This window comes from Exophiala xenobiotica, assembly GCF_000835505.1.
Source record: "Exophiala xenobiotica strain CBS 118157 unplaced genomic scaffold supercont1.3, whole genome shotgun sequence".
Classification (NCBI taxonomy): Eukaryota; Fungi; Ascomycota; class Eurotiomycetes; order Chaetothyriales; family Herpotrichiellaceae; genus Exophiala; species Exophiala xenobiotica.
This window is the reverse complement of record NW_013562492.1, coordinates 2,464,423-2,485,017: the sequence shown is the minus strand read 5'-3', so window position 1 is coordinate 2,485,017 and position 20,595 is coordinate 2,464,423. Positions and strand designations below refer to the sequence as shown.

Below are 20,595 nucleotides of genomic sequence, written 5' to 3'. Positions count from 1 at the left end.
CCTCGCTTTTTGAGGCATTTCGTCATGCCCAACCATGGGTGGCACGTACTCGTGCCATCCTCATTCATTCGCATGTCTTTTACAAAATCAACTTCGTCCTCGCTTGCGAGAAGAAGCCTGCCCAGAAGACCACTACTGGCGGTGAGGCCTAAGGGCCGAGCAAGTCTCCTGTGTCGGTATCACCGAGTTCAAGCGGTGGAGAGTGCTCAAGACCGATTGCAATGTGCGGGCGAGCTCCACCGCAGAACAAGGGAGTATTCCTTGCTGCTCTCCAAGTCCGAGATCGATGAAATTGGAAGGATCCAGCACGGACTACAGGCTTACCAACATGCCATCAATTCACGCAATTGGCGGGATAATAGGGCTTGCGGATTTGTGTATGTAACAAGTAGTCCATGTCTAGGGTATCAAAGGCTTGAGATTAGATACGCCTTTTTTTTGTCCTTCCATGATGCCAGCACTCTCCATAATGTACACGTCCTTAATAAGGCCAACACCTTTCCCATGGAGTCTGGTTGCAAGCGTGCTGAGGATCGCGTCGACAGAGCCTCCACATCCGCCATCTCCAGGCGGATACGATACCCGCCTGAAGATCGCCGTAACTAAAGAGCCTTGACCCTTCGATGTCAACGTCATGGATTCGAATACTTCAATGAACCAGCCTTTGACCACGGTACCAGGCTACTTGCCATTTCCTACTCTATTCCTCGCCTGATTGCTACCTGTATACTAGTAGGCAGTATAGACTCAATAAGCCAGACATCAACACCCACGACTGCACCGATGTCCTCGTCGCCAACATCGACCATGTCAATCGAATTGAAAACCCGCACCGACTTGTCCCTCTTGTACAGAGTTCTACGCACGCTCATACGCCCTTTGCGTCCACGGCTCGTCAAACCAGGCAAAGAAGCACCACCGGGCTCACAGCGTCTCTCGCCGCCACAGAGGCGAAGCTGTGAAGTAGTCGAGTCAAAGCGCGAAGGCGTGTGGGAGTACACGTTTCGTCATGCCTCGCAATCCCGATCTCGACCTCAAACTCGAAAGCAGCACAGACAAGTCGACACTCAGACTCAAACAAGCCACGATGGCGAGCTGAACGATCAAGAGAAGATCCACGGGACGAGGATTCACAGAGTGTATTGCTTCTGCGGCGGCGGCTTCCAGTCCCCACCGAGCAGCGAGCATTGGCTGTTCTTGACGAAACTCACCAAAGATCTGTCCCTGGGACAGACAAACAGAGACGTCGAGGTTACCGTGGTATCTCAGCCTCTCGCGCCTGCGAGTCCGGCGGCAGACACGTTGCCCATCTTACGGAGGTGGTTGATGTCCGCGCTCGACGATGCGAGCGGGAAAGGCGAGACTGTGACGCTCGCGGGCGATAGTTCTGGTGGGAATATTGCGCTGAGTTTGGGGCTTTGGGTTGTGCAAAACTACTCGCCTCCTCCAATCTCGACGTCGTTACCGCTGGTCTCAGTTATGGTAATATCACCAGCTGTCGACCTGCGCAACGTCAATCCAGGTATTGCCGAAGCCGATAAGCACGATCCCGTCCTGACGGTGGGGCTGACCAGCCAAGTCGCACAAGCGTGGACGGGGAATGTCGTGTCGGAACATACGAAGACCGCACCGCCGAGGTTGGTAGATATGGAGGATCCAGATGTGTCACCCCTGTTGAATGCAGATGAAGTATTCGAGAAAGTCAGGGATATGGGCGTGAGAGTGCACGGTGTTGTGGGTACGCATGATGTACTTGCACCGGATGCATTGGAGTTGATGAGGAAGTGTGAGCGACTGGGTGTCAAGGGGAAATGGTTGGTTTGGGAGGGCCAAATGCATTGTTTCCCACTGGCTGGGGTGGGAGATATCATAGGACTGAGGGAGGGAAAGGAGGGAAGACGGTGGGTGGAAGGGGTGCTGAGGGAGGATGCGGGTAGGACGTAGAAGAGATGAGCAAGAATATATGCTGCATCAAAGCCGGGTTTCGGATCTCAAAAGGATTGTACTTGTTCACTGCTTAAGTTGGGATATCTGGTTCTGCCTTCCATGCTGAACAATGCTAACTCCTTGGAGTCTGGTCACTTCATCTGTCGACCTGGGAACATGAGCTTTTCGTCCCCGTCGTTGTCGATCTCTTGGAGTTGGCCGGCACACGGCTTCGGTCATTCGTCGATGACTTTGCTGCTGGTTGAGGCCCAACGAGACCAGGTGGAACATATGGACAAGGTCTGATACTGTATGGGGTTCTCCAGAGTCTAGACTTGGTTGGGCTGGCGAAAGAATCAGTATGCTTGTAGTGGTGTTGAAAGGAGAGGTGTGTCACCTAACGGTCCAGCATTCGAGACTGCCTATGGTAGGTGCCCATACCAAGGCCGATAATGTGCCCTTTGCAGGACTACGAACGATATTAGCGCCCAGTTAAGTCAACGGTAGCGAACCCACACACTCTCAACCTTCACCCGGACGATCTGGAAGTTCTGCCAGATAGTGACGAGCCCAATGATAGTTGCAATTACTCCGAAGACAATCGACCAGAGGAGTTCAGCCGCCATGATGTGAAGTTAGCTCGCCACTCCTCTCTTGCATGCAGAAGATAAGGTGAATGCTGCGACATCTCTGGTAATGAAAAATAGGATAGACCTTATATTTCACAGGTGGAAAAGCCCTGGCGCATTTGCATTGAAGTGTCCTGCCCGATAGAAGGAAGCAAGTTACGAATTGCCCTGACGCGCCGCACCGGTTTATTGCAAGACATTGCAACATCCAGCGGCACAAGTCATGCAAAGCATGTTGAAAGCCATGGAGTTGGACGGCTCAGTGCAAAATGCGCCATGGAGGTGGACAGCTCAATGCAAATGCGCTAGGGCATGTTTTTCCAGTCTCTGTGACGACGCGAGGCAGTGTAAATACTCCATACTATGCACCTACATTGACTGCGCCAGGGCATATCGCCGCTGAACTCCTCCGAACGGAAGGTTGCGACCCTAGTAGGTAGAGAGGCATGTGCATTTCTGACATGGGGTTTCTTTGGCCCATTGGATAGCCATCCAGCCTACCTCACCAACCTCAGGTCATGGCTAATAGCGCCCAATCGGACTTCCAAGTTGACGAGTGATCCGACGAGCTGAGGTTGGAACATCAGACAGTTCACTCCATGACATGGTTTGTTTCTCCACGCCACCGCGCGCCAGGGCAATGGCAGACCTTGCCCTGCGCCAACATCTACGGTGACTGCATCCCAGCGATCCAAAGTCCCGGTAGGCAGACGATGTTTCCATGTACTCCAGACAGCCCATGTCCAGAGGTCGCCCACCGCCTCACAACGGAGTGGGCAGCATATCAGTGACTGAAATCCACCTCCTCCTAGCACCGTCTGTTATGCACCCTGCTACCTGCGACCGGGGCCTTAGGCTGGCCATCATCTCCAGTTCTCGAAGCAAGCACTAAGAGAAGCCTATTGCGGCCGTGACTCTGGTGAGATTTGTTCCTGAAGCTGTTTAATAACACCCCTACTCCCTAGTCATTTCTGCTTCGAGCTCCTTGGGATGTCTGACTACAAGATTTGGCCAGCCTAGCTTACACATGTCACTGTTTAGTGCGTCACCATCGCGCCCAAAATGCGGCTACATATTTGTACCATCTGCAGCAAGACCTTGTCCCGCTCGACGAAGCTGTCCGAGCACATGAGAACCCATACTGGAGAAAAGCCCTTCCGCTGTCCTACTTGCGGGAGATCATTCTCAAGGTCCTATGACCTTACGAAACATAAGGAAGTCCACAGCGGGGTTTACAGATACAGATGTGCGTTTGAAGAAAATGGACAGCACTGGGGTTGTGGGAAAGGTTTCCACAAGAAAGGTGACCTCACCAGGCATCTCCAGCGGAACAACGCAGCACGGTGTCGGCGAGCTGATCTGGTCAGCACGACCACCACTGGATTAAGCGATGACGCAGCCGTAGTCCTGGATGAGCCAGCCACCGAAGCGACGCTGTCGTCGACGGCTGAATACAAGTTAAATTGGAATCCTCTGCTCGTCAATGAACACGCCAACGAGCAGGTGACAACTCAGTATCCTCCGATGACAACTGGCGCTCATGGACAAACACCATTTCAAGACCCCTTGGCACCTTCGTTTCTGTACGGGAAAGTTACACCGCGTGGGAATCATGAGCCTGAGCTGATTTCCACTTCGAAGGAGGCGAACCTTGGGCCTTTTGACGTCTCAGAGGCTCAATCTCCTCCCGACGGTTCTAGTAAACACAGAGCTCGACGCCATTTGCAATGTAAATGTGATGCTTTCAGTTGCGGTTGGCTCGACAGGGTCTTCCTTACAAGCAATGAGCTTGCTAGCCATCTGAAAAGTGTCCATGGTATCTCCAACGCACGAATCAAGTACAGGAAATGTTTTGCTACCCGCTGTCCCGAGGCACAAGTACGGTGGCTGAGCCTAGTTTCTTTTATCCAACACCTGAACAATTATCATACGGACGAAGGATCGGACGAAGGACTACGACCACAAGGACAAGCAGGTTTTCTCCTGCGGATGTAAGTACTTTTTCCAATTACTTAGCTGAACCCGCGGCCGGGGACTGATGTTGGCTAGATCTGAAGTTTGGTGGCATGGTCAGGACAGGCAAGAGTAGAACCTGCCAACGAACGACAAAAGCAAGCCGACACATGAGGCTGGTGACATATATGATTGGCCTCAATATGTGAATCCGTCTCTTCAGGAAACCAGACTGAGGAGCAAGCATTGCTGCATGAGTAACCAGATTCACCCCAGGAGGCTTGCAAGAGACGGAAGACGCTCAGCTTAGGCCAGCAAGAGCAACCTTTCGTCTCTCACAAACAGAACAACAGGTGGAGAGAGCAAGAGGGCACTCAAAGCAAGCAATTCGATTGGCTAATCTGCTCGGCATGACATCTATGCTGTGGTGGCGGCGTCCGCTATCTGCAGGTGTATATCACTATGAAGCTTGGGGTACACCACTCGAAGCGGTTTCACAGGGTGACGTGAACCCTTCCCCCATGTTCATCGGCCTCGAAGCTCCATCCTTTCCATGACTGTCAAGAGTTGAGCTGGGCTCGTCCAGCCAACCTCGTTCTCCCAGTGTAATGATGGCTCCAAGCAGCTTTTTCCTTTCATCTTCTTGCTCTTTCTCCACCATCACTTGCCACAGGCCCTTCCTCCTTGCATTCCCTGAACCTGAAGCATCAGGTCTCTGGAGTACGCTCCGTTTCGAACGCTTACTGCCAGGGAGTTTTGAAATATCGTGCAAATGTCGACATTTCGACCCAAATTTACAGCGACCGTATCTGGCGAATGCTCTGCATACCTGAGGAGTTGATGCACCAAATGTCCTGGGAGGAGGAGCAGAGATTTCATGCTCAAGAGCGGCTCGTTTCGTACTGAGGACTTCTGGGGCAGAATCAGAATCGGACGCACTGTCAGATGTCGAATCACCCTCTGTGTCCAATCCTGAATTGGAGGAACCGGAAGACGAAGTAGCATCCGAATCTGTCAGCTCTGATTCTAAAGTACTACCAGTAGCCTCAGGTTGCGGGCGCTGTTCTCCCCTCTGGTCAGTGTTTGCAGATTGCGAACGCTGCTCCAGTGTTCTGCTGGTAGCCGCTGCAACGGGTGTCTCTCGAGTGAGCCGTAATGCTTCTTCTGCCTTGGCCAATCTTTCCTGGGCTTTGAGTGCTTTCAATCTGAGCTTCTCCGCCTTCAGTCGAGCCTTTGCCGCCATGTCGGTGTTGCTGTCCTCGGACTTCTTTACATTTCGGTCCTGCTGCTGAGACTTCTGTTGCGCCTTTGCCGATTGTTGCAGCCTCCGTGCCTCGATTGCCTTCTCCCGTGCCCGTCGTTCAGCTTCCATCCTTGCCGCCTTCTCTTCCTGTCGCTTCCGTTTCTTCTCTTCGGCCTCTTTCTTGGCGGCTTCGACTTTTGCCTGTGTCGGGTACCGCCTTTTTCTCTCCGCTATCCAAGCCGCAACTTCCGCCGGTGTTCGTAGGATAATTTGTTGTCCGTCGTGTTCGATTTGCAAACCGTGCGAGACTTTTGTGTGGCTGGCAAGCCGCCACTCTTCGCCTTCATCGTCTTCGGGCTCTGAATCGTGGTCAAGGCCGGTAGGCGTCAAGCCGAGCAGGTTCTGTTTCTTTGGCTTTTCTAGAATCTGCGGAGATGGCTGGGGTGCAGGCTGTGATGCCGGCTTGCGTGGGAGGAGGTGTTCGATTGAAGCGTTGAAACTTGGGACTGCTGGCGCAGCTGTCGGTCGCGGACCTGGTTGATACGCATGATTGAAAGCCGTTTGGTGGTCTCTCTTATGTGTAGTATTTGGCCCGGGATTGCGAGGTGCGTTATTGTCAAAGGACCTATTCGAATGTGGTTGTTGATGTCTATTGGAAGAATAGAAGGGTACATTTTGATTGCTTCCATAACCTCCTCGACCTCCTCTTCCAGCCCCTCTGTAAGAGCCGGCGCCCCTGAAAGAGCCTCGATTATTCGGGAAACTATTGTGTTCTCGATAGGAGGATTCTGCTGTTCGTTTGGGCGGAGGTGGCGGCGGAGGAGGGAAGGTAAAGGGTTGATTTGACATGTTGGTCAGCTGAAATAAGCATATTATACCATATTGCGCCGCATTTCCAATAAGTTGTTATCCATTCAGTGGCATTGTATGTTGTGATTATTAAAAGCAGTTTATGATCGCGTACTGCGCTGGCAGCGAGTACGAAAGTCCGATGAATTTTGTTTATCAAACGACGTCAGAGGCAAGGCTACAAGGCTGTTAAAGCGGCGGGCCTGTGAAATATCCACCGCGAGATGCATTTCGCTCCGGTTTTCTCAAGCATCCAGAACATTGTTTTCAGTGCCCTCAATCTTTGCTTGAAGATTGGAGAAGATTGGATGTACGAGATCATGCCAGGCATATTGTCCGCACAACCATTTCCCTATGCTTATTGGTATTGTCGGTAGCATCATGTTCATCCTCGTACGCTCTTTTACCCTATGGGTTTGACCAATACTGACAGGCCAGACTAAATTCGACGATCTTGTTCAGATCCCGCCTCATGGATTTCGAAACAATCAAATCACCCAGCGTGATCTCGAAGACAGGATCAATGAAAAGTACTCGAACAAGGTGCGACTCCACGCCAAATTCAGTATTGTCATTCTCACCGTGATACCAGGTTGTGCAGAAAGTCGGACTATGCATCTGCATGTATGACCTCCTGAAAGCCTCAGACGGGTTGATCGGTACTGGTACAGGCAATGCAAACGTAAATGGTATGGTAGGCTAGGTCCGACGATGCCCGCATGCTTATTGTGTACTTAGTACATTTTCGAATGATCGTCTTCAGACCTTTCAAAGGCGAGATCATCACAGGCATCGTTCGGAAATGTATAACGACGGGCATTCGAATCACGACACAATTTTTCGATGATATCTTCGTACCTCAGACCATGCTCTTCGAGGGTTGCGAGTTGTAGGTACAGAATGTCGGACTAGTTGGCAGATATTTGACAGGTCGACAGCAATGAAGCAGAAAAGACTTGGGTTTGGAAGACAGAAGAATCCGAACTCTGGTTCGACGAAGGCACGGTCGTCAATCTGCGGATCGAGGCAGAGAAATGGCACGATCAAGCACCCAAAGGACCTGCCGACGCCGAGAAGGACGGCGAACGTAAAGTTCCCTACGCAATTGAGGTAGGTGATTCTTGAAGGGATCTTGGACGCCTCTGACTTGTGGATGTAGGCATCAATGGCTGAAGCTGGCCTGGGAGGGGTCGAATGGTGGTGATTGAATCAGCAACAAAGGAGGCTGCCAATCATGACCATGGTGTCCTTCCCGAGCCTGCCATACTCTGAAGCATGATGTCGCGCGAGGCTTCGAGCATACCGACAACGAGACATGGCATCGAGTCAAGCGAAATGCAAGAAGTAAGCCTGGAGACGATGGTGGACCAAGCCAGAAGTTGATGATGGAAGCAAGAGACTCGCCTCTGGCCTGAAGATATCCGAGTATAAGCGACGTCTGAAATTGGACCAATTGGGCGGCTTCAGGTTTGTCATGTTCAGGCACCAAAACCGCTTCTCCAGAGCCCCTGGATACGCCCTTTGACGGCCAGAAACTGGGGATCAATTAAGCTTAGACGCGTCTATTTCTAAGGGACCGTTGATCTTCTGCCCAGCATAAAGGTCCCCGAAAGCACGTCATTCTTATAGACTCGAGATTATTTGGATGACAATTCCATGCGATGTTCCATTTCATCAGCCACCCTCCTCCCATAAAATACCTCTTAAAGACAATTGATTCAAGTTGATAGTCTTATCCTTGTGCCACACATTCCTTTCCTCATTGTCCGTGATATATTAAACCGAACCTCCTTCATCCGTTGCCTAAAGATTCCAGACGCCTCCTCCTGTGCATCGTTATCTTCTCAGACCCCTCACAGTCACCGCCTTACTCTTCGTTTGACCATTCCACAGATCGTCTATCGCCCTCATCATGACGGTCCCTGTATCACCTCGTCCTCTACGTCCGAACGAACGTATACTTACCAGCGAAGATGGCGCTATTCACACGCCTGCCCGCGCTCCGTCGCCCATCTATCGATTCGGAACCCTAGCGGTCCACGCCGGCGCACCTCATGATCCTTCTACCGGCGCTGTTATTGAACCTCTTTCGCTCTCCACCACCTTTGCACAAACAGCCGTCGGCAAGCCAGTCGGTCTATACGAATACAGCCGGAGCGCAAACCCGAACCGTGACAACTTTGAAGAAGCAGTTGCTGCTCTTGAGCATGCAAGATATGCCCTAGCCTTCGCGTCTGGCTCAGCGACAACGGCCACAATCCTACAATCCCTAGCATCGGGCTCGCATGTGATTTCGGTATCAGATGTCTACGGTGGAACCCATCGGTACTTCACAAAAGTTGCACTGGCACATGGAGTCGAAGTCACCTTCTCACCCTCTATCGAACTTGACGTGGAAGAACTGATCCGGGAACAAACCAAACTCATCTGGATCGAAAGCCCGTCAAATCCGACCTTGAGCCTGGTTGACATCAGAAATGTGGCTACAATTGCGCACAAACACGGCATCCTGGTCGTGGTTGACAACACATTCTTATCGCCCTATGTCCAAAACCCGCTAGATCACGGAGCAGATATCGTTGTCCACTCAGTCACGAAGTATATCAACGGTCACTCAGATGTGGTGATGGGTGTCGCTGCATTCAACTCCGATGAACTTAAGGAACGACTCACGTTCCTTCAGAACGCGATCGGAGCTATTCCGTCCCCCTTTGACTGCTGGCTCGCACATAGAGGCCTGAAGACTCTCCACCTCCGAGCCCGCGAAGCAAGCAAAAACGCTCTGGCCGTTGCAAAGGCCCTCGAAGCCTCGCCGAACGTCATCTCTGTCAACTATCCTGGCCTCGACTCACACAAACAGCGAGCAATCGCTCTCAAACAGCACCGTGATGGTATGGGCGGTGGTATGCTCAGTTTCAGACTCAAGGGTGGTCACCCAGCCGCAGAGCGATTCTGCCAGCAAACAAAGATCTTCACTCTGGCTGAAAGTCTAGGAGGTGTCGAGAGTCTTTGCGAAGTCCCCAGTGCGATGACACACGCAGGCATTCCCAAGGATCAGCGGGAGGCTATCGGCGTCTTTGATGACCTCGTGCGACTAAGTTGTGGTGTCGAAGATGCTAATGACTTGAAGAAGGACGTCCTGCAAGCTTTGGAAAAGGCCGTCGTGGGTCCGAAAATCTCTAATGGCGTCAACGGAGCAAACGGTGCAGGTATCTCAAAGGGATAGTGAAGCTTCGCTTCGCCACGACTATATCGCCTTCATAAACGAAATGAAATGGCTATTAGCGAGGGCGGAAACGCCTACCCATAACGAAGTCGCGTTTCCAGCCCGTATCTTACGACGTACGATGGATCAGCCGACAGCATGCTGTGAAACTCGCTAAGTCTTTCGATCAAGCTCTAAATTAGCCTGCGGCCGAGTTCTTCCAAGCCTTGAAATGCGCAGTCAGCCTCCTCTCAGTGCGCGAGAATCAGTTGATCAGACACGCTTTGGAAAACACTGAGGAACAGGAGACGCACGCCCAGCACTTCCTGAAAGTCTTCAAATTCTACGACCGTTTTTATTTGGCCGAAGTGGCATTGGATTAAATGCTTCTGGCAATTGCCCTGCCGGAATCACGGACATATGCGAATCACTAAACCTCACTGCGTCGATGCCGGCTAGGCTTTTCGAAGCATGTGGCAGCTCTCGAGGACCGCTGAGGGCGGAGTTATCAAGCGGCTTTGTTCATGTCCCGAGAGGCAGATCTCTTTTCTCCCTATGTCGGCACCATATACACAAGGTAGACGGGGTTGAAAATGGACGGGTCAATAGAAGGTTCAGATAGAGGCTGGAAAAGTCTCGTCAACACCTCCGGATCACTAGCCTCCGAGTTCAAAGGCAACCAGGTTGATAAGAGTAACAAGCAATGCATTCATCGCAAAAAGGGGTATCTCTCGCATAATTGACAAAATGATAGACAACACTGCCCTGTATACAAGGCGGATTTCTTCCCACAGCCCTGTCCTGTCCCGTTCAGCTCGTCGTCAGGCACTGCACAGCTCAAAGGGACATCACAGCTCATCCAACACTCTCATTCTCGGATCCTCTCCTTCTGGCCCATCCGCTCTTCTTTCCTTCATCTCCACCGGCACCTCTGGAAACATGACTTTTCTCTCCCTATTGCGATCCGCAATGCCCACCAACAACCGTCTAACATCCTCGGGCACCCTCGCCACCCCTTCCAAAACCTCCTGCTCATTCTGTCTCGCAGTACTCCCCTCCCCTCCTCCCAACCGGAGGGTTTTATTCCAACTCCCTTCTGAATGGCCTCTGAGCCCCGCGCGAACCGGATCCCCCCTGAACCACCACTCCTTCCCTACCACGACACCCACGACAACGACCACGACGGCCACGGTAAGCCACGCAACCACACGTCCAACGCGGCCCCAGACCTTGCGTACCTCATCCTCGCGCCGCTCCCAATTCTCGACGATCTGCCTCGCATTCTCGAGCCTTAGACTCAAATCCTCCGCGCGTTCATTCACCCTCCGCCCTCGTTCCTGCATCTCCTCGGCCTTCGCCCTCCTCCTGTCAAAGTCACGTTTGAACGCCTGCACTCTTCTCCGCGTATCCGAATCCAGCCTTTCGCTCTCCTTGTCAAAGTTACTGATCAATTGTCCCGTCTGCTTGCTGAGCGATTGGAAACTCGTAATCGTCGCGACTAGACTGCCCAGTGTCTCGAGCAAGTTGTAGTATCCGTAGTCCAATCTCCTCGTGATCTCGACGCCCTTGGCCGTGATAGTGGCGATACGGCTACGCATTTCGTCTTCCGCGGCCGCGATTTCCGCGTCACGACGGACAATGTCCTCCTTCCTAACGTGGATCCGGCGTGCAATGCGCGCTTGGTCGCCTCTTTCCAACGCTTGTTCGAAAGACGACTTCGGTCGGAGAGGGGCGGCGGCAGCGGCCGCCCGGTGAGGATCGGATACAGCGCGCAGGCGAGGGTCGTACCGGCCGCCGTCGGTGTAGTCGGACGTTTGGGATGTGCTGGGGCCAAAAGCGTGCCTGCCCACAGCTCCATTCACGTTTGTGGTGGAAGAATTGTTGGCGGTGGCATTGCCGCTAGTGGGATGATGAAGACTGGTGTTCGTATTGGTATGGTGGAGGTGTGTGCGTTTCTCGCGCTCCGCGTTCAGACCCGCAACTAGGTGCGGGAGGGTTTCTTTGGACTGTTTGGATTGCGGCTTCCGGAAGGACGACGTACGCTGCAGGGCTTCGGACTGGGTTGGGCGGTGGCGCTTGTGACTGCTGGCCGGGTCGGTGGAGTGGCTGATGCTGGTCCTCGAGTGCGAATGGGAGCGGGAGTGCTGGTGGTGGCCGCCATGCCGGTGGTGGTGGAGATGCGAGGAGCCCGGGATATGCACGCGGTGCAGGCGTTCCGCTGTGCGTTCGAGAGCGGACTGCGTGGGCAGAGTGTGCGCATTGCGCGGCTTGATCTCTGCAGGAGAGAGATAGGATTGCGAGCGGACGTGAGGTGGGCGTGCAGGTTGGAGGGTTGGGCCCGCTGTCTGAGGTTCAGTGGGTGATGGGTTCGGGTTCGGCTTGGATGGGTCGGTATGAGAGCGGGTGCGGGAGATCGGTGGGCGAGTACTTGTCGGGGGATGCGTGGCGCCTGGCTGTTGGGACATGCTGAATGATTACAATATAGTCGACTGCGAGGGTAGCATCGTAGGCGCAAACGTAGAAGTCTATCCGTAGGTAGGGATAACACGGTGCTCACTCGAGGACTGATGCAGTTTGGTATGACGACCGCAAGGCTAGAAGCCAGAGTGGTCACGTGGGAGGATTCAGATCCAAGGCTGAGAGTTTGAGGCTCGCGGAAAGCCTTGCTCGAGCAACGATGAAGGTGTTGAAGCACCGTTCTCCAGCATTGGAGAATGGCTTTTGCAAAGTAATTGCATGCTCTCTTCTCACGAGCTCTTTAAACATTACGAGATGCTGATTTCATGGAAGACAGATATAGCTCAATCGCAGTGATGGTGCCCCCCAATCAGAAAACGCAGCCTTACTGGAGATCAATGATCCCAAGTCAGCACTACGACTTTTGAAGGTTGGGCTGTCGCCGGAGGAAGGGAAAAACACGGCTGGGGTTTGGGAATCTGATGTTGCAATTCTATCTCACTACAAAGTGGCTAGCCCAGGCTATGCATCTGCAGGAGTAAAAAGATTCATGTCCACAACCAGCAGACCTCCAATTTGAAGTGCCAATACAAGTCTGTGCTAATTCTCAATCTGTGCATTAACTTTCATGCTTTCATACCTCGTTGGATCCATTAATTCACCAAATTTCTCCGCGCGTGAAGTGCGGGCCATGATGTTCTGATCCAATATCGCAGTCACATCCGCTGCTGAAGTTCCGGGGATTCTGTCGGCTTGCGTACAGGCGACTGCATTCGATTGCTGCCTGGGTTCTCATGGTGTTTCTCATTCAGAGCAAGCATTTGCGGGTCGAAGAAGCTAGTATTCGGCGCCACCATCATCCTCGGCTTCCAAGCTATCGCTGGCAACCTCTTCGTAGTCCTTCTCCAAAGCAGCCAGATCTTCTCGAGCTTCTGAGAATTCACCTTCTTCCATACCCTCACCAACATACCAATGAACGAATGCACGCTTGGAGTACATGAGATCGAATTTGTGGTCAAGTCGGCTCCAGGCTTCGGCGATTGCAGTGGTGTTGGAGAGCATGCTGACGGAGCGGTCAACCTTGGCAAGTTCACCACCAGGGACAGGCATGGCTGGAAGACGTCAGTAACAAGACCGGTGAGGAGACATTTAGACCAAACTTACGAGGCTGGTAGTTGATTCCGACCTTGAAGCCAGTAGGACACCAGTCGACCAAATGAAAGCTAGACTTGGCTTTGAGTGAAGCAATGGCGGCATTTGTGTCGCGAGGAACGACATCACCACGGTACAGGAGCGCCACAGCCATGTATTTGCCGTTACGAGGATCGCACACCACCATCTGGTTGCTTGGCTCAAAGCATTGCAGAGTAAGGTCCTGTACCTTGAAGCTCTCATGAGAAGATCTCTTGGTTGAGATAACCGGTGCATAGCTGATGAGGGGGTAGTGAATGCGAGGATATGGCACCAAGTTGGTCTGGAACTCGTTCAAGTCGACGTTGAGAGCACCATCGAATCGTAAGCTGGAGGTAACAGAGGAGACGACTTGAGCAATGAGACGGTTGAGGTGTTCGTAGTCTGGTCGAGGAATGTCAAGATTGCGACGGCAAATATCGTAGACAGCCTCGTTGTCCACCAAGAAGGTGCAATCGGCATGCTCGATAGTGCTGTGAGTCGAGAGAACCGCGTTGTATGGTTCAACGACGGACGACGAGACTTGAGGCGCAGGGTAGACGGCGAACTCCAACTTGCACTTCTTGCCGTAGTCGACAGACAATCTCTCGAGGAGAAGAGCACCAAAACCGGAGCCCGTGCCACCGCCGAAGGAGTGGAAGATCAAGAACCCTTGCAGGGATGTGCAGTTGTCTTCAAGTATGTCAGTCAATTGAGCAGCGTCCTCTGGCTGGTAGTCTTACCTGCGACGCGACGGATTTTGTCCAAGACATCATCGACCAGCTCTTTGCCAACCGTGTAATGACCTCTAGCGTAGTTGTTTGCAGCATCCTCCTTGCCACTAATCAAGAGTTCGGGGTGGAAGAGTTGTCTGTACGGACCGGTTCGAATTTCGTCAATTGGGGAGGGATCGAGATCCACGAAAATGGAACGGGGAACGTGTTTGTTGTTGCCGGTCTCGGTGAAGAAAGTCTCAAAAGAACCAGGATCGCCGACATTGGCATCAGGGTCAGGTCGACCATCAGCCTTCAGACCGTGCTCGAGAAGGTATCTGATGTGGAGGATTAGCTATCCAGAAATTCGAAATAGCGGTGGGCGCGTCTGGGGCTCATACAGTTCCCAAGCGGCATTGCCAAGCTGAGTGCCGGCCTGGCCAATGTGCAGGTGGCAGACCTATAGAAGGAGTCAGTATGCGCGAAATGCGAAGGAGATGATGTCCGTCGATGGCTTTGCATTTTTGTCGATGTGGTTTTGAGTAATTGTGGAGGGGTCGAGCACGGGGTACATAAACAATAGGCAACACTTACTTCTCCACGCATTCTGGGTGATTCTGCAAAGTAATGGCAGGCGCTGTACAGATCAGAAGTTCAGACACCGTGAGCAGGTGAGTCTTGGAACCAGACAAGATCTGTTGATGTTGTGGATGGGGGAAACACGACAGACTGAAAGGAAAGCAGCGCAGGCTGTTTAGGAGAGTTCGTGCGCGGAACGAAGATGATTGTTATCGAGTGCAGTTTTGTGATTGGCGCGTCAACAAAAACAGCCAAACATTCGCCAAGGCGGCCCTTGAACTGCTCTTGTCACCTCTGCAAGCCTCCAGGCACCCCAGGCAGGGCACCCAGGGGTACTACGGACACGGAGTATTTTCTTGACTCCTATTGTTGTATACGGAGCTTCAATTTGTCCCTGTTGAAGTCGAAGAACTACAGAACACTGTCTAGCAGTCTGCAGAGGCATGCACCAGACAATCCTGAGAATGGCAACAGGTAAGGAGTCTCCTCAGCAACTCTACAGTACTTAAGGTCACGACTAATTCTGTCAGTAGTCGGCACTCTATTGCTTCCCTTGGGAAGATGCGTGCCCATGTATCCGTATCTAGGTAGGTATCGTCTTGCTCGATGCGAAGAAAGACGCTCGACGACACGCTCGTGCATCACCACAGTGCCGTTATCGCTTGGTGTTATATACTTGTCGTGACTTGTATATTCAGCTACGTGGGAAATCTCCCCCTGCTGGGCTTCCCTGTCCGGAAACGGGAGATCTACACCCAGCCTAATTACGAATACTCGTAAGATCACGCAATGTCGGGTGAATTCCCCCCACGATGTCTTTCTGATTTACTGTGCATACTAAGGTATGAGAGAACATGTATCAAGGTTCTCGATTATAGTCATACCGGTCACCCAAACATGCAGAGTACTGTCAATGCATGGCGGCAATGCGCCTCGCCCCAGTTATTGGAATATTCAACATATATTCGGAGAAATACTCAATCGCCAGTCTGACATTCTGATGCGCAGACAAGGCTCTGATTCGTTGGGGCTGACGACGGCAGTATGCGTCTATCATGAAACCGACAAGTTGAAAGACATGACCATTGAGCTTCGGTGCTATTTAAATCTGCCTGGGTGTTTCAAACCCAAGTCCAGTCCAAGCTCAAATGCCCCATCGTATTGACGCTGCCATCAGCTGCCAAAAGACGAATGGTAATTATAAGCGAGCTGAAAAACCGCCTTCTTGTATTGCAGGAAACTAATGTAGGTGGTGAATCGCCTAATAATGTGATACTGTATGCTGCAGGGTCGAAGCCGGCCGTCAGAGAGTCTAGCCGAAGTCCAATCGGCCAAGGTACCTGGTTATCGCAAGAAAGATGGAATCTGAGATACAGGAATTCACAAGGGGTTCTTTCTCCAGCCAGGAGATGATGCTCATAAGAGGATTGCACAATTCTCTGACGAGGCATTAATTAATATGAATTACGGCCGAGCACTTTGTGCACAGACACTGGAGCTTTCCGATCGATCTTTCGAAACAGCAAGCGGCGAAAATGATGTACATGGCGTTCAATTGGTCTGTGCAGAGCTCCCCACCAAAAGCATGTCTGCGTAAGAGCTTCGTGTTGGGTGCGTGTCGGTATCCAGTAGGCCTTGTCAGGGGTAAAGATCAGCCAGCTTTCGGGCGCTGAGGACCTGGATTTTAGGCGCTGCCCACTGTTGTTTAACCCCTAGCGCTCTTGGCTAGAAGTCCAGCGCCCCGTTATCCTGGTCACCGCGCTGATGATTGAGCGCTCGCCAAAACATGTGCGCCGAAAACTGTGGTCCCTGAAGATGGCATGGATGGTTCAGAAAAATCTGCGCAGTCTGACAGCCCCCACCAACCCGAGTGTTAACAACTTCAGTAGAGCAGTCGAGCTCTAATTTGTCAGACGGTGTCATGCTTTTTGCCCTCAATGGGTCGACGTCAATAGTAAACTCCTCAATTCAAAAAGTGCAGTCGCTCATCTTTTCGGTCCCCGTAACACTCGCGTTCTTGTTTCCTCAACCATAGATTTCTCTCTTCTAATGCACTCGGGGCACTTCAATCGACTTCAACCCGGGTTCCTTTTCTGTCCGACATTTCTTTCGTCTTCTGCTCTCCTCCAAATCCTCTTCCACTAATTTCTTGGACATCCCAAGAGCACACGACTTGCACGACGAATACACTCCTCTTCACTTTTTCTGGAGCCACTGGCTGGCTATTGAAGAGACACGGGTTCTACTCCTCTGGAAGAGAAGGACACTAAGAAACACAACACTTCGACACCAAACACGCGTTACCTTTTCTACTCTTCGACCACCTAGCAGACTACACCATGTCTACACCGGTCCAAGAACTCCCCCGACTAGACTTCCACCCTCCTACTCATCGATCATCAGACGATGATGACGAAACAGCGGTTACCGACGCGCCAGAACACTCAATCGAACCGGAGCAACTACGCAATCGTCTTAGAGTCGAAACCCGCCGAGATACCAATGCTCGCTTCGACGATGCCAGGCCTTCACCTTCGAAAACCAGGGAGGAAGCCCACCGGCTGGAGGACGAACTTTTGATGCAGAAAGCCGAAAGACTGGTCTCAACTGAATCCAGACAGTCTGTAGGCCGCCGGTCTGCCCAACTTCACCGTTCGAGATCACGAAACGGCCCTGAACCGATCGATGATTTCGACGCCGCCACCAATCCCATTCATGAACGCACGGCCATCTACAAGCCGCCCGAGAATCCCACCACCAGAACTTCCAAATTCTTCAAATACATCCACCAGTCGAGCTTCCTTGTTCGCTATTTTACCTACATCATTCCTGTCTTCGCCCTACTCCTCATACCGATCCTCATTGGCGCGTTCCTGCCCAGGGCTCAAAATGCCAATGTTGGAGGCGTTGAGCTCTTCTGGTTCGGTGTTTGGCTTGAGATCGTCTGGTTGACACTCTGGGCCGGCCGACTCGCAGCTTGGTCGATCCCATATCCTCTGGGCGTCATCGCAAGCCTGTTTAGCAACAACGCCAAGAAATGGCGCGACTTAGGAAGAGCTCTGGAACTTCCAGCGACTATATTCTTTTGGTGGCTAGGCATTGAGATATCCTTCTTGCCTACGATGAGAAACCACATCGCTAGTGGCAGCGAGCCTCATCCGCACTGGCAAGACGTCATGAACAAGGTTCTTGTTTCTGGCCTTGTTGCAGCCACCCTGAACTTTTTCGAAAAGATCATTATCCAATTGATCGCAATTTCTTTTCACCTTCGTCAATACTCCGACCGGATTGAGATCAACAAATTTCAAATCGGAAGTCTGACGAAGCTGTACATTTACTCCAAGGCCAGGATAGCCATGGAGGACGCCGAATTCGAAGAGAAGCCCCAAGGAAGTGCCTCTGGTACCCGAACTCCTGCTATGTACGTCGCTCAAGCTGGTCAGGCTGTGAGCAAAGTGGTTGCGAAAGTGGGGGATGTGGCCGGTACCGTGGCAGGGGATTTCACTGGCAAACAAGTCGCTAAGAGCGGCCACCCTTCGCAAGTCATCTTGTCTCTTCTCAATTCTGTCAGCGGCTCTCAGGTCCTAGCTCGTCGTCTGTACCGAACGTTCGTCCGAGAGGGTTTGGAATCCATTTCGGCCGAGGACCTCACGGCGGCCTTCGATAACGACGAGGAAGCCGAAGCAGCCTTCAGCATGTTTGATAAGGACATGAATGGGGATATTTCAATGGAAGAACTTGAAGCCGTGTGTGTGGAAATCGGAAGGGAGCGGAAATCCATCACGGCTTCATTGAAAGACTTGGACTCGGTCGTCAGCAAGCTGGATAGCGTCCTTCTGTTCATCGTCTTCATCATCACCATACTGGTCTTCCTTTCCCTTATTTCCACCGCCGCAGCTGGCGTCCTGACTTCTGCCGGCTCTCTTGTGCTCGGCTTATCCTGGCTGTTCAGTACCACGGCACAGGAATTCCTTCAATCCTGCATTTTTGTCTTCGTCAAGCATCCGTTTGATGTTGGAGACAGAGTGTCGGTCTATGGTAATACTGGATCCATGGGCAAAGGTGACGACTACTACGTCAAGGAGATATCCCTCCTCTACACCGAGTTCAAGAAGATGGAAGGACATATTGTTCAGGCGCCAAACTCATACCTCAACACACTGTTCATTCTGAACCAACGTCGTTCCGGAGGCCTGGCTGAGGCTGTGCCTATTGTCATCAAGTTTGGCACTACCATTGAGCAAATCGAAGGTCTACGGGCCGCTCTGCTTGATTTCGTCATAGCTGAGAAGCGTGAGTATCAAGGCAAAATCCTCACCGAGCTTCGGGACGTCCAAGAAGTATACTCGCTCGTCCTCAACGTCGTCTTCTTTTACAAGTCGAACTGGCAAAACGAATTGATTCGTCTTCAAAGACGAAACAAGTTCATCTGCGCCTTGATGGTGGAAATGCAAAACCTCGGAATCGAAGGACCTCGGAAGAACCAAGCTGGTTGGACATCGGATACGCCGCTGTATCTGCAATCACCTCCTGGTGCACCCCCGTTGTTTGGAAATGGCCACCTTGATCCAAATGGTGGGCATCCTCCCAGTTCGATTACTGGTGAAACAATTCAGCAGACTCCTGTAGCAGGAGCGCCACAACACCACCCCTCGAACCTCCGACGGCGCCCTAGTACGGGTCAGCTCGGGCGTCCGCGAGGTGAATCTCTCTCTCAGATGTCCCGACGTGTGGACTTTTCTCTCGGCATGAGCGACATCAGTTCTGGAGATCAGCTGAGTGATGTTTACGAAACTCGTGGGCGTCCTGAATACGATCAATACATTCGCGACAGGAACAGAATTGAGGAGGAACGGAGATTATCATCATCTCGAGATCGTGAAGCCGCTGGGAGATCCAGCTCGATGGATCAGCAGCCTCACGCCATGAGTGGGATACTAAGACGATCAACCACGCAAAGCTTTGGAGGACCTCACCGAGCCTCGGTCAGCAGTCAGGACACTCATCGAAACCGCTTCTTGAGCCGTCTAGGCCGCCCAAGGGGCAGTAGTGATCTACGACGTGAATCATTGGCGGAACAAGGTCAAGCAGTTCGAACGGGTTCAAATGAAGCATTCCCGTCCATGCGGACGTGAGTGAGGGAGTTGATGGATTTGTCAGTGGTTTTGAGCGTTGACGACACTGTAATGACGGTTAGACATAGAAGGTATCAATAGGCCAAAAGGCTATCCAGCTCAAAGGCTGGTTGTACATTGACATTTCGCGCTATTCCCAAGTCGGTCCTCTTTTGTATGTTGCCCTCTAAAAAAAAACCCCAGTCTGACGCTCATCGATGCCATCCCATCGGTGCTCATCAATCCGGAGAGCTGGAAATGTTTGACCAGCCTTGCTGTCAGAGCCAGAGAAGCGTTCATCTTACAAGAAGGCCATCAAATCTATTCTGAAGATACGTAACTAAGGCTTGACGGGATATATAAAGCGAGAAAACATACAGTACGAGGCTGGGTTGGAGAAAGGCATTCGTTTTGTGATGCAGGAGAGCGTTGCTTGTCAGACGGTGTGATATTTTGGCGCCACCAGCAGGGGTGACAACTTTCGTTCAACGTCCCTAATAGAATTTTGCGGATATGGCAACAATCCGCCAACATCGGTCGCATATGCCATCAGGAAGACAGCTAAGTGTTGGGGTCTCGGGCTTTCGAACATGATCAGAAGGCAATAATGCTTGGCCGGCATCACAGCATGGAAAGCAGATACTACTAGGCTTCGATATGCTGCCGCGTTCAATGGAAGTCACCGAGAAGAGTTAGCCTGTACCATGGCGCCGTAACAATATATCTCAGGGAAGTTGTCTCTTGCCGATGCTTGTTG

At 52.0% G+C, this 20,595-nt stretch overlaps 7 protein-coding genes across 7 annotated transcripts; 4 read left to right on the top strand and 3 right to left on the bottom strand.

Annotated features, from left to right (window-relative positions):
- Positions 1 to 440: 440 nt before the first annotated feature.
- Positions 441 to 1,944, top strand: PV05_05136 (uncharacterized protein; the record flags this gene model as incomplete). The annotated part of the gene is made up of 1 exon (XM_013461607.1): positions 441 to 1,944. Exon 1 carries the CDS (start codon positions 784 to 786, stop codon positions 1,942 to 1,944), a length of 1,161 nt encoding a protein of 386 aa, XP_013317061.1. The 5' UTR covers positions 441 to 783.
- Positions 1,945 to 4,882: 2,938 nt separating this feature from the next.
- PV05_05135 (uncharacterized protein) lies at positions 4,883 to 6,719 on the bottom strand. Its single transcript, XM_013461606.1, has one exon. It carries the CDS (start codon positions 6,598 to 6,600, stop codon positions 4,969 to 4,971), a length of 1,632 nt encoding a protein of 543 aa, XP_013317060.1. The 5' UTR covers positions 6,601 to 6,719; the 3' UTR covers positions 4,883 to 4,968.
- A 235-nt stretch (positions 6,720 to 6,954) lies between these two features.
- Positions 6,955 to 7,804, top strand: PV05_05134 (DNA-directed RNA polymerase; the record flags this gene model as incomplete). The annotated part of the gene is made up of 6 exons (XM_013461605.1): positions 6,955 to 6,993; positions 7,039 to 7,143; positions 7,193 to 7,289; positions 7,339 to 7,489; positions 7,539 to 7,710; positions 7,760 to 7,804. 6 exons carry the CDS (start codon positions 6,955 to 6,957, stop codon positions 7,802 to 7,804), a joined length of 609 nt encoding a protein of 202 aa, XP_013317059.1.
- A 708-nt stretch (positions 7,805 to 8,512) lies between these two features.
- On the top strand, positions 8,513 to 9,826 carry PV05_05133 (uncharacterized protein; the record flags this gene model as incomplete). Its single annotated transcript, XM_013461604.1, has 1 exon — positions 8,513 to 9,826. One exon carries the CDS (start codon positions 8,513 to 8,515, stop codon positions 9,824 to 9,826), a length of 1,314 nt encoding a protein of 437 aa, XP_013317058.1.
- Positions 9,827 to 10,489: 663 nt separating this feature from the next.
- PV05_05132 (uncharacterized protein) lies at positions 10,490 to 12,540 on the bottom strand. The gene has a single exon (XM_013461603.1). It carries the CDS (start codon positions 12,268 to 12,270, stop codon positions 10,654 to 10,656), a length of 1,617 nt encoding a protein of 538 aa, XP_013317057.1. The 5' UTR covers positions 12,271 to 12,540; the 3' UTR covers positions 10,490 to 10,653.
- Positions 12,541 to 12,727: 187 nt separating this feature from the next.
- Positions 12,728 to 14,946, bottom strand: PV05_05131 (tubulin alpha-2 chain). The gene is made up of 5 exons (XM_013461602.1): positions 14,740 to 14,946; positions 14,547 to 14,605; positions 14,176 to 14,483; positions 13,427 to 14,125; positions 12,728 to 13,374 (listed from the first exon to the last, which is right to left on the bottom strand). Exons 1-5 carry the CDS (start codon positions 14,749 to 14,751, stop codon positions 13,100 to 13,102), a joined length of 1,353 nt encoding a protein of 450 aa, XP_013317056.1. The 5' UTR covers positions 14,752 to 14,946; the 3' UTR covers positions 12,728 to 13,099.
- Positions 14,947 to 16,713: 1,767 nt separating this feature from the next.
- Positions 16,714 to 19,982, top strand: PV05_05130 (uncharacterized protein). Its single transcript, XM_013461601.1, has one exon. The coding sequence runs from the start codon at positions 17,064 to 17,066 to the stop codon at positions 19,857 to 19,859; it is 2,796 nt and encodes a 931-aa protein (XP_013317055.1). The 5' UTR covers positions 16,714 to 17,063; the 3' UTR covers positions 19,860 to 19,982.
- Positions 19,983 to 20,595: the final 613 nt, after the last annotated feature.

What these genes read in the sequence shown, in the direction of transcription:
- PV05_05135 (XM_013461606.1), bottom strand. Translation starts at nt 6,600, where the DNA reads ATGTCAAATCAACCCTTTACCTTCCCTCCTCCGCCGCCACCTCCGCCC.
- PV05_05132 (XM_013461603.1), bottom strand. Translation starts at nt 12,270, where the DNA reads ATGTCCCAACAGCCAGGCGCCACGCATCCCCCGACAAGTACTCGCCCA.
- PV05_05131 (XM_013461602.1), bottom strand. An exon ending in GGCAATGCCGCTTGGGAACT is followed by an intron (nt 14,484 to 14,546) that starts GTATGAGCCCCA and finishes CCTCCACATCAG; the next exon opens with ATACCTTCTCGAGCACGGTC. An exon ending in CGGAATCAACTACCAGCCTC is followed by an intron (nt 13,375 to 13,426) that starts GTAAGTTTGGTC and finishes GACGTCTTCCAG; the next exon opens with CCATGCCTGTCCCTGGTGGT.
- PV05_05130 (XM_013461601.1), top strand. Translation starts at nt 17,064, where the DNA reads ATGTCTACACCGGTCCAAGAACTCCCCCGACTAGACTTCCACCCTCCT.